The sequence below is a fragment of the Monodon monoceros genome, unplaced genomic scaffold (assembly GCF_005190385.1).
Source record: "Monodon monoceros isolate NGI ecotype Baffin Bay Population unplaced genomic scaffold, NGI_Narwhal_1 Super_Scaffold_2, whole genome shotgun sequence".
NCBI classification, from domain to species: Eukaryota; Metazoa; Chordata; class Mammalia; order Artiodactyla; family Monodontidae; genus Monodon; species Monodon monoceros.
The window spans coordinates 97,837,642-97,850,192 of NW_021703776.1; the positions used below are offsets into that span (position 1 = coordinate 97,837,642).

Here is a 12,551-nt window from a genome sequence, read left to right on the forward strand (position 1 = left end):
AGGGGTAAGTTGAGGTGAATTCCTTATTTGTGAATATACAGGAATTACCCTCATAGTCTAAAAAGTTCAGTCTTTTTATGAATGTATATGCATATTAATACCATGAAAAATGTTCTAGTCTGAGATCAAAGAATTTCCATTAAAATTCTCTTTAATCCTCATGAGCTACTTTCTTGTGAGAATTTGTGGTAAATGAGCATGTTTTGTATACAGAATAATTCAAAGAACCCATCTGAAACCATACACATCAGTGTATCTTAATGCAATAGATTTGTTTCAGTTAACTTTTATCTCTAATTTATCATGTGACAAATTAGTCATCTTAAAGCTTTAGTGAACTTGTCTTTAGGACGGAGAAGATTTGATGGATGAGAGTGTACTGAAGTTCTACACTCAACAGTGGGAAGACTACCGGTTTTCAAGCAAGGTGCTGAATGGGATTTGTGCCTACCTCAATAGACACTGGGTTCGCCGCGAGTGTGACGAAGGACGGAAAGGAATCTATGAAATCTACTCCGTAAGATTTTTTTTACACACCTTTCAAATGTGTGTTTTCTTAGGGACACATCTTCCTTCCCAGTAGGAGATCTAGGCAAATAGTAAGCAGTTTTCAGACTGGTGAGCTATAACTTCCTTTGTTTTAATTTATCAATAAATGGCCCTTAGATATTTTGTGGCGAGAAAAGAGAAGGATGAGTAATTGGAGTTCTAAAATACAGCCTGCACGCTTCTGCATTTACTTATTAAAAGTTTCTTCTTCAATTATCTGACCGACCATCAGGCTGAGCCTGGAGCTGTCCCCGTTTTAGCACAGCAAGTCCTGCATCCCGGCCGCAGCAGGCAAAGCGGGTCCCTTACTTGGGACTCGAGCCTCAGTGATCAGCCATCCACGGTCTTCTGGGGTCTGGGAAACTGCTTCACGGAGGGGACTGTGATGTGAAATTCCATTCTACCCACTCAATATACAAAGTAATAGGAGTCATGACACTTAACAGAATTCAAAATTGAGGGGTTTTTTTTTTTTTTAAGACTGCATGGAAATAAATTTTGAAGAGGCAAAATTTGAATTGTTAAATCACCTTCGTTAGTATGTTTCTTCAGTCAAGGGAGCTTTTTCCAGGCTCACTGGTTTTCAAAGTGTGGTCTCCAAACTTGCAACATCAATATTACCTGGGAACTTGTTAGAAATGCAAGTAATTGGGCCTCAGCCTAGACTGACTTAACTAGAGACTCTGGAGCTGGGGCCCAGCAGTGTGTTTTTAGCAAGCCCTCCAGGTGATTCTGATGCACTGTCGAGTTTGAGAACCAGTCAAGGGAGGACTCAGAACAACAGAACAGTCTATCTGTTCATAGTAGGCTCTCAGATATACAGACAGTACCTTTTTTGAACGAGTGGTTTTAAAATGTCAAGTTCTGCATAATGAGATTATCTCCATATCCAAGAATGTTGCTATAATAGCAATGCTTTGTTGCTTTGCTTTTGGCAAATTTAATTAAAAGAAATGTGCCATAGATGCATGACAAATTTTTATTATTTTATTATTTGTGTAGCTCAGTTTCTGTACCAAACGGTTATTGCTTCATAATGGTACTTTGTTATATAATTTTAACAGAACTTTCTAGGTTTAGTGTTTTGATTTGAGGTTTTTGTAGTCCACCTTTTCTTTTCCACTTACAAATGCTTTCTTGAGACTGAAGGTTGTCAGTGTAGGAATCAGCATGATTTTCGTTGATTTCCTCTTGGCTGCTTGACCTAAAACACCATATATATGCGCTATAATAACATCACATGCTCCCCAAAATTATTATAGTCTTTAAACTTTTTTGTGTACTGTTTTCAAGATTTGACTGCTTTTTTTTCCTTTTCTTTCTTCATTTTTTTTTTTTTTTTACTTTCAAAATTCGTAGTTTCTACATCCCTAAATGCTGTAGTCAGTTTGGAAATGCAATACGCAGCCATAACTCACAGCAAAGGCCAGTTAACACGTCTCTCTAGAAACAGTATTTCCTTTGCCTGCTCTCGCAGGGAGCCTGTTGAATTCATCTAAAGCTCGAATATCAGTTGACACATGGAACAGTTCTTGTGCAGTGATGCCTCATTGCATTTTCCAGACTCTCCAGAAGACGGGGATGCTTTGTCACGAACTATAAAGATCTACTTTTTTCCCTGATAATTTTGTCTTTCTCTTCAATTATAGAAAGTTGTGGGTTTCCTTTCCAGTCAACCAGAGCGCGTAAACTAATTCCATTATTAACACGTTAAAGGGATTCAGCAGGACTTCTTCCCTGAATCTGTCCTGAACTTTCTCTGGTTTATACCTTCAGTCCTGCTTTCTTATCTTGCTTTTCTTCCTTCAAAGTGACGAATTATCCCAAGTCAAATGAGGTCTGCCTAGTGCTGCCTTAACTTAGAAAAATGTTCGGGAAAAGTTATTTTGAAAGGTGCAGTATCTTTACTGGAAGTTGATGGCCACTCGTTGCGTTTGCCTTGCCTCCCCCTGCACTGACAGGCCTGAGGAGTGTGGGAAGAGGAGCAGTGGCCAGTTTGCACTGGGAGAGTTACCTTCAGACCGCGCCCCACAGGGTGTATTTTTCCTGAAAAATAAGACTTTCTTCCCGGAGTCTTTTTTGGTAGCATAATTCCTAATTCTGAAATAACCTTTTTATTCTAATAGTACTTGAGTATATATTGTTCATGCTTTACTAAAAATATTTTTCTCTTAAATAGTGCTTTCAGGTTGCCCTTTTTTTGGTAGAAATTTTTTCATTTTGTAAATTAAATTTACACATAACCTTTTCAGAACTGTATTATCTTACATAAACCCAGTTTTATCTATGGTTAAATTTGGGGGAAAATAAGACTGATAGCATTTACCTTTAAATTAATTTCTCAGCAGTTTGTATTTGAGTGTTAAATTGTTATAAATTTGAGTTTGAACTTAACTGAATAATACCTTTCTCAACAGTTTAAAAACCATATATGAATTGTAACATTTCCCTTTGGGGGAACATTTTACAGTAACTTTCTGACATAACCTCTGTTGAGAAGTTCCAAAACTTTTAAAAATGCATCATATGCACACATACTAGTAAAATGGGAAATTTGAATAATTTATGTATAATAAACTGCATCCAAGATGTACAGTTTGATGCATTTACAGTTGTATGCATCCATGTAACATAAAACACCATGATAAAGATACAGAACTTATTCGATATTTAAGATCTATTATTTATTTTACTGAGTATTAGGAAACTATGATAAATGGAATTATCTTTCTTAAATGTGTTAGGTCAAAACATACATTTGAGTCAGAGAACAATTTTATACATTAAATCCACCGTTGCCCTTTGGGCTAATATGTATGTTCTCCTAAAATCCAGATTTTCTTTTTCTCTCAACTATTAAAATGTGAGCTAATAAACGTCTGTACTCTGATACCTTTTGAAGTTGTTAAGAGAATGGCTCTCTGATTTCATCATGATGATTTTTACCAAGTTTATAATCTAGAAATATTGATACATGTAATCTAGGATTCAGGCTATTTCCTATGACTTCAGCTTTGGAAAAAGCATAGTAAAAGTATAGCCATTTAATACTGTTCCTTTTTCTTTTCATCCAGCTTGCATTGGTAACTTGGAGAGATTGTCTTTTCAGGCCATTGAATAAACAGGTACCTACTTGTGTGAGTGTGTGCATGTTTTCCTTTTGAAACCCCTTCCAGATTTCATTTCTTAGCCATTGTCTTCCTCACTCCTTTGGGATGTCCTAAGAGTGCCTCTCATCTTGCATTTAATGGATTCTAATGTTTAAGAGCTATGTAGTAACATAATGTTGGGTTGGCTAAAAACCCGAACGAACTTTTTGGCCAGCCCAGTACATACTGTAGTTTGTGATCTACATGTTTTCTTCCTATATCCTTTCTAAAGGTAACAAATGCTGTTTTAAAACTGATTGAAAAGGAAAGAAATGGTGAAACCATCAATACAAGACTGATAAGCGGAGTTGTACAGTCTTATGGTAAACAATTTCCCTTTAATTTATTCAAAGTTGTATATCAAGTGACAGTTACATAACAGTGCTCCAATAGATTTATTTTCAGATAGTTTAGTATTATCAAGAATATTGTTAGCATTTACAAAGGTACTCATAATTCTCTTTATGTCAGTGTGATTCGGTTTGATTTTACCCATTATAAAAATTGTTTGATCTTTGTGCCCTAAGGAAATTTTGATGGACTAGACATTTGACATTTGAATTCTTTTCTTTTCTGGTCTCATACTGAATTACTGGATTTATATGCTAGAGTGTCATTAATGGAGCCGAATGATAACAGATTGAGAAGTCTAAAAAGTAATACAGTATTTCAAAAGCTTAGGTAGCATTGTATTTCTTTGAAAGTTTAGAATTAGGCATTCTTCCTTCTTGTAAGCTTTTAGAAATATAAACGTTCTCTGAATGAACTTCATGATAACTTGGAACGTGCCTGGCCATCCATCAGAATTACTTGCTTTTGTGTGTCTTGGGCTTTTTTCTTTTTTCTTTTATTGAAAGTATACTTTACTACCAGTGAATAACAGATTTGCCTTATGCCCTGTTATTTATAACATAACTTAAACTGAATGCCACACCTAAGTATATTCCTTAAAATATAACCAAAAATAGGGCAGTTGAAACGTAGTTCCTATTTACTTCCAGTGGAACTGGGACTGAATGAAGATGATGCCTTTGCGAAGGGCCCAACGCTAACGGTGTACAAAGAATCCTTTGAATCTCAGTTTTTGGCTGACACAGAGAGATTTTATACCAGAGAGAGCACCGAATTCTTGCAGCAGAACCCGGTTACTGAATACATGAAAAAGGTAAGCTTAAACATAGTACTTAAAGTAGGCTTAAGTTAAAAGTTATTGCTGCTCAGATGAATTATTCTTTTTAATATATGCAACTTTCTTCAAAGTCATTTCTTAGGCACTGTTATCCTGTAGTGTCTGTAGCAGGTGCAGATGGTTTCTCCCAGTTCACCAAGGAGCTTTTATAAATTAATTTGATAATCATGGCTCAATGTTCTCCTTACTGATCGGAGGATATAACCGTAATAGCTGTATGACTTTCGTGTTTTGAACTGTACTACAATAGAATGTATGTGTGTATCTAACGGGAGCCACGGTCTTACGTCAATGAGAAACTAGTTTTTAAGAAACAAATATTTGCAAACTTTAAGCTTTTGCTTTTTTGCTTCTGAAATATCCCCTAAAAATCTATATAACACAGTCTTCAAGTTTGCATTAGAGGAGAAGTCCTTCTGAGAGAACAGGATCAAAGTCTTAGACAAGAAAAAATCCAAGATCGGTGTCTGTATCGTAAATCTTTTTCTACATTAAGTGATGTTACAGTGAAGTTCTAGTGGAATTATTCTTCGTTCTCCTTCTTGGGAATACAGGTGTCCCAGACTTATGCTCTGAGGAGTGACCTAAGTCAGGAGGTAGCAAACTTTCTATGAAGGGCCAGATGGTAAATATTTTAGACCTTGTGCACATGTGGTCTCTCTTGCAACTGTTCAGCTCTGCCGTTGTAGCGCAGAAGCAGCCATGGCAACATCTAAACAGTGAGTGCAGCGGTGTTCCAGTGAAAGTTTACTTACAGGCAGGATTTTGCCCACAGGCTACGGCTGCTGACTGAGACGGGCAAGGAGACTTCCAGGGAGTCTGGGGCTGATTGTGTCTGACACCTGCTTTTTCCCCTTTATTCTCTGTTCGCTTGGAGAGCAAATGCACTGCAGAGTCACTTTCTCCATGTGCTGAGATCGAAAGTTAGTAAGTCAGAAAGAGCAACAAACAGCTCTCCCTTCTAACCATGTAGAGAAGGTCCTCCCCAATTTGTTTGTGACATTCCAAGTGCATTTTCCCATAAGAGATAGTGATTATAAGTGGCCCTTACAAGTTTGAAGCTGAAAGTCCTTGACAAACAAATTTCCGATACCTCAAAACCTAACAAAAGTGGAACGCTTCAGAAGTATTATACTTGGGGGGCTTCTCTGGTGGCGCAGTGGTTGAGAGTCCGCCTGCCGATGCAGGGGACACGGGTTCGTGCCCTGGTCCGGGAAGATCCCACATGCCGCGGAGCGGCTGGGCCCGTGAGCCATGGCCGCTGAGCCTGCGCGTCCGGAGCCTGTGCTCCACAGCGGGAGAGGCCACAACAGTGAGAGGCCCGCGTACCACAAAACAAAAAAAGAAGAAGTATTATACTTGGAGTAGTGATAGTTCCTTGTGTATACTTACGGATTAAATTAGCTTTTGTGTGCCAGTCTGGAACCTAACCAGCTTATAGAGAGTTTCTGACAGCTGCCTGACAAATCTGTTTTAAATCTAAGCATTGCCTGTTACTTCATTTTTTCATTTTGGCAGAGTGTAGTTTGCATAAAGACATATTTTATTGAACTCTGCTATATATATGGTTATCCTTTTAAAACTGTGTATGTTTTTAAAAGTGGGGCCTCTTGTTGGGGTACACATCCACAAGCGTGGTTCAGGCCTTTTCAATTTGCAGACTACTTAGTGAATTGCAGCTACCTGCTCTCCACAGCCAGGAAGGTAGTAGTGCTTTGGTACAAGGAAATCCACTTCGTAGGCCAGAGCTACGTCAGCACTCCCAAAACAGGGAAATCTGCTTTTAAAATCGGACCTGGGGGCTTCCCTGGTGGCGCAGTGGTTGAGAGTCCGCCTGCCGATGCAGGGGACACGGGTTCGTGCCCCGGTCTGGGAAGATCCCACATGCTGCGGAGCGGCTAGGCCCGTGAACCATGGCCGCTGAGCCTGCGCGTTTGGAGCCTGTGCTCCGCAACGGGAGAGGCCACAACAGTGAGAGGCCCGCGTGTGGTAAAAAAAAAAAAAAAAAAAAAAAAATCAGACCTGGAACCAAAGGCAATTTGAGGAGCAAACATTTCCAATGGCTTGGATATTTTCAACCCAGTGTGAGCTCTGCCTTCAACAGAGAGCATGCTTCCAGCATCCTTGCTCTCTTAGAGAGGATTTCTTCCTAGAGGCGTTAAAGGTTTGGCCCAACTCTGTTTGGATCTTACCAAACATGACATCCATCCATTCTGAAAGTCCATAATGCAGAGACTCTGTGAGCATAAAATTGGAATTTAACCGTGTGAACAATTCTACCCTTACCTATAGCTGTAGCCTTGCATCTCAAACTGAGCTATGGGTCTAATTTAAAATCCCTACTCCACCATTTACTAGGGAGTTGACCTTAACCTTTCTGTTCCTCAGTTTGGGATAATTTATTATTATTATTATTATATAGTATTTGATGCTTGGCAAAGAGCAAGCATGATATGTGTTTGGTATTACACACATACATTGTTCAGAACCTTCAGTATATGCTGAGAATATGCAAAACCATGGGATAAATTGTGGCACATTTTATTCAGTAACGTAAGAAATTATGTTTATATTAAAACATTCTATCAGGAAGTAGAGTACAAAACTCATGAACAATATTGAGTTAAAGCATGAACTTTCAAGAAATACTCTGCTTTTAACAGACAGTTTGGGCTAGATGTGCAAATTCCCTGGAGGGGTCTATGTTCCCATTTCTGTGTTGTTAGGAATCTTTTAGTGGAAACAGTTGAGAATCTTTGGCTTTCCTTCTACTGATGACGTTGATGAATGAACACCCCTGAGCCATATTAGTGTTTTAGCATATCTTACTGTCTCATCTGAGCTACGAAAAGAACGTGTGACTCTTCTAGGTTTCTAATGTCACTTTTTAAAACTTTAAAAATAAATATACCTTATTTCATTAATTTGCTTACTTTTTTGGTCTTTTTTGTTTTGTTTTGTTTTTCCTGCATACTGATGCTAATAGAATTAATAGGAACAGCCTTTAGTTGCTTAACTTTATTGAGTCATTCTGAATTTGATCTGGGTGTTCTGATGTGATTATCTCCAAGTACAGTGCTGGTCAAGAGCTTATTTGCCTTCAAGTCAACAAAGAATGTACGTGACTGTCCTTCCTAAAACCTAATGACATAACACCCAGGACCGTGGGTTTTTCACCAACCTCAGAGACACTGCAGGCTCAGGTTCAGACCACTGCGAGAAAGCAAGTCACTCGGATTTTTTGGTTTCCCAGGGCATAACGCCATACTGTAGTCTATGAAATGTGGAGAATAGCGTTATGTCACAAACACCAATTTACATACCTTAATTTAAAAAAACTTTATTGCTGAATGATGCCAAAACAATTATAATAGCAGCATCAAAGATCACTGATCACAGATCAGCATAACAAATAATAATAATGAAAACGTTTAAATATTTTGAGAGTTACCAGCATGTGGCACCGAAACCCAAAGTGAGCAAAGGCTATTGAAGACACGGTGCTGATACACTTGCTCTACCCACAGTCCTTCAGTTTCTGTTTTGTTTTTAAAAAAGCAGTATCTGTGAATCGCAATAAAAGGAAGTAGGCCTGTGGACAGTAGTCCCACCTTATTCACAGTTTCAGTTACCCACAGTCAACCTCAGTCCGAAAAATATTAAATGGAAAGTTCCAGAAGTAAACAGTCCATAAGCTTTAAATTGTATGTATTGAAACATGTCGTTCTGAGTAGCATGATGGAATCTTGCCCTTGAATCATACCTTTGTCCATAGCATCTCCCCTGTTAGTCTCTTCATCGACCAGGTGATCAGATCGACCGTCGTCCGCAGTGCTTGAGATCACGTAGCCCTTATTGTACTTAAAAGTGGCCCCAAAGCACCAGAGTAGCAATTCAGATACGCCAAAGAGAAGCCATAAAGTACTTCCTTTAAGTAAAAAGGAGGAAGTTCTCAACTTAATAAGGAAAAGGTTGCTAAGATCTGTGGTGAGAATAAATTGTCTCTCCATGAAATTGCGAAGAAGGAAAATTTGTGCTAGTTTTGCTGTCACACCTCAAGTTGACGTTATGGCCACAGTGCATGACACGTGCCCAGTTAAGATGGAAAAGGCATTAAACATAACTTTTATTACATTATATTGTTATAATTGTTCTACTTTATTGTTGTTGTTGCTAATCTCTTACTGTACCTAATTTGTAAATTAAACTTTCTTATACGTATGTAGGTATAGGAAAAAACATAGTACCTATAGGGTTCACAGTTTCAGACATCCACTGGGGGGTCTTGGAACATATCCCCCGTAGATAAGGGGGGACTGCTGTGTAAACAACTACTGAGCCCCTCTGGCTTTTGTGATCACTTAGGGACCAGTTTGCTCTTCCCTCTTGGTCCCTGCAGGAAGAGTCTGTAGAGTGCTACTGTTTTTTTTGTAGTACAGGGGATGGAAAGCCAATGTCCCCCAGAGAGTGAATCAGCAGTGATACCAAAGCTTTACCTTTCATTTTAGGGGAGAGAAAGGTTTTTAAGAGATGACTTTTTGCTGCCAGGGTATTATGTTCTTCCAGGAAACAGGTATAACCTCGAGAAAAAGTGGTGCTTTTTGGTTTGCATGTCCTGTATTTCACCAGCTTTAGTTCTTGAGGTATCAGGCTTAGTGAAATGCTAGATATGAAGCAGCAGAGGCTTGGAACTTCAGAGTTAAAGCACAGAAAGATCTTTTATTGTTTTTTAAAATAGCTTTGTAATCAGGAAAGAAAACACACAACTGTAGACTTGCAGGGAAATACAAATAGCATAAACCTGCACAAACTTGGGACACTGTTGCTTAAGTATGCACATAAACACCAAATTGGAGTAATGCTATAGGGTTTTGTTTTGTTTTTATTTATTTATTTTTGGCTGCACTGGGTCTTTGTTGCTGTGTGCCGGCTTTCTCTAGTTGCAGAGAGCCGGGGCTACTCTTCGTTGCGGTGCGCGGGCTTCTCATTGCGGTGGCTTCTCTTGTTGCGGAGCACGGGCTCCGTAGTTGTGGCTCGCAGGCTCAGTAGTTGTGGCACACGGGCTTAGTTGCTCCGCGGCATGTGGGATCTTCCTGGACCAGGGCTCGAACCCGTGTCTCCTGCATTGGCCAGCAGATTCTTTAATCACTGTGCCACCAGGGAAGCCCTATAGGGTTTTTTAATAACTATTTTCCTCCACTAATTTATTACATTAATGTATTTTCTATTTGCTGAATAGCAGTATTCCATTAACCAAATAATATAACAAATTATATCTTATCAGGATCTTCAAGTATTTCTTACTTTGCAAATTGTTCCTCTTCCTTTCCCATGTTTTTATTTGCACATACTTATTGATTTTTCAGAGATTATTATATATTAAGGATATTGACCTTTTGATATATACTACAGATATTTTCCAAGTTTATTTTGTTTTTCACATTTAACTCTATTTGGAATGTGCAGTAAGGTTTAAATTTCTGCAGTTGAAACTATTGTCCTATTAGTAATTCTTGACAGCGCAAGACCTGCCCAGTCATTTTTTCATTTTGTTTTTTTTGGCTCTTGGATGTTTATTCTTCCACTTGAATTTTTCTAGATTTCTCCAAAATTATGCCAAATTTAAAAATCATTTTGGGGGCTTCCCTGGTGGTGCAGTGGTTGAGAGTCCGCCTGCCGATGCAGGGGACACGGGTTTGTGACCTGGTCCGGGAAGATCCCACATGCTGCGGAGCGGCTGGGCCTGTGAGCCATGGCCGCTGAGCCTGCGCGTCCAGAGCCTGTGCTCCACAATGGGAGAGGCCACAACAGTGAGAGGCCCGTGTACCGCAAAAAAAAAAAAAAAAAAAGCATTTTGGGAAGTATTGGCATTTTTACAATACAAAATATAGTTTTTCACTCTTTATTCAGGTTACCTGAATAATGCGAGATCATTGAAATTTCTTTTTTTTTTTAAGAAGCTGTTGCGGGGAGGAGTTTATTAATTAATTTATTTTTGCTCTTTTGGGTCTTCGTTTCTGTGTGAGGGCTTTCTCTAGTTCTGGCAAGCGGGGGCCACTCTTCATCACGGTGCGCAGGCCTCTCACTATCGCGGCCTCTCTTGTTGCGGAGCGCAGGCTCAGTAGTTCTGGCTCACAGGCCTAGTTGCTCCGCGGCATGTGGGATCCTCCCAGACCAGGGCTCGAACCCATGTCCCCTGCATTAGCAGGCAGATTCTCAACCACTGCGCCACCAGGGAAGCCCTGAAATTTCTTTCTTACTTTGATAATTTAGTGGTTCCTAGGTGATACTTTACACCACACATTTCTGATAATATGTTGTAAAACATACCAACTTTTATTAACTTTGCTACTCTTTTAAATTGCATCCCTGTTTTCCTCTCTTCCTTGAAGGGAGATGGAAGAAATTGAGATGCATAAATAATCCAGTAGATTTCAGAGATGCGTATTCGGTTGATTGGCAAGAGAAGGCCATAATATTTAAATTTTTTAAAAGTCTAATTGCTACTAATTCTTTCCATGTGGTCATTTCAGGGAATGTATTTATGTGACTTGACCTCAAGTAGCTCTCAGTCAGAGGGCGTGGTTCTTCCCTCCATGTCAGTGTGCAATGGAGAATCCACAGGTTTCTCAATGTCGCCAGGGGTATTACCCCCAAAAGGTGTGAAACACCACGTATCTGTGGGAAGAAAATTGATGTAAATACACGTGGACTGTTAATCATGATAACCTCATTAAAGTCATTTAAAGAGGACGTGGAAGCAAAAATATAGGTTACAGAGAACATGGGACGCATCAGTGACCGGTTAGTTATAGTTGGCATTCATCCTAAAATCAGAGAACCCCTCCCCTCCCTTTTTTCCTTTGGGCATGTTTGTGAGTTTAATTTGCTGCCTTTTTTTTTTTTTTTTTCCCCGATACGCGGGCTTTTCACTGTTGTGGCCTCTCCCGCTGCGGAGCACAGGCTCCGGACGCGCAGGCTCAGCGGCCACGGCTCACGGGCCCAGCCGCTCTGCGGCACGTGGGATCTTCCCGGACCGGGGCACGAACCCGTGTCCCCTGCATCGGCAGGCGGACTCTCAACCACTGCGCCACCAGGGAAGCCCTAATTTGCTGCTGTTTTTGTTAGCAGTTTTTAAAAAGCAAACCCAAACCTTTGACTTGAATTAATTCCCACAGGCGGAGGCTCGTTTGCTGGAGGAGCAGCGGAGAGTCCAGGTCTACCTTCACGAGAGCACCCAGGACGAGCTAGCCCGGAAGTGCGAGCAGGTGCTCATCGAGAAACACTTGGAGATTTTCCACACAGAGTTTCAGAATTTATTGGATGCCGACAAAAATGAAGGTGAGCCACTGAGATTCAAAACACAAGGGTATTTATTTTGATCTGTGATTTTGAAATTGTGTGAAGTTCTAGACTCAGAGTTAGCATTACCAACACCAGTCATTCTTTAAGAGATTCACGTGTGAGATTGTGTGTGCGCGTGTGTGTACCTTGTCGTGTGATTTCAGACCTCTGCAGTGTGCTTGGGGTGTGACTTTGGGGGAAGAGCGTCTTTTCAGTTTGGTTTGGAGGCTAACCTGTTCCATACACCTTAGCATTAAATGATGCTACCACTGGTTTTTTTTGTTTGTTTGTTTTGGGGTTTGTTTTTTTTTTGCGGTACG

At 39.9% G+C, this 12,551-nt stretch overlaps 1 protein-coding gene across 2 annotated transcripts in view; it reads left to right on the forward strand.

The window, feature by feature from the left end:
* Nucleotides 1-12,551, forward strand: part of CUL1 (cullin 1) — a 106,224-nt gene that overhangs the window by 64,922 nt on the left and 28,751 nt on the right. For both annotated transcript variants that reach the window (XM_029234424.1, XM_029234423.1), the window contains exons 4-8: nt 350-517; nt 3,624-3,674; nt 3,931-4,021; nt 4,700-4,863; nt 12,066-12,228. In XM_029234424.1, the coding sequence (XP_029090257.1) occupies nt 350-517; nt 3,624-3,674; nt 3,931-4,021; nt 4,700-4,863; nt 12,066-12,228 (637 nt within the window). The remainder of the gene's footprint in view (nt 1-349; nt 518-3,623; nt 3,675-3,930; nt 4,022-4,699; nt 4,864-12,065; nt 12,229-12,551) is intronic.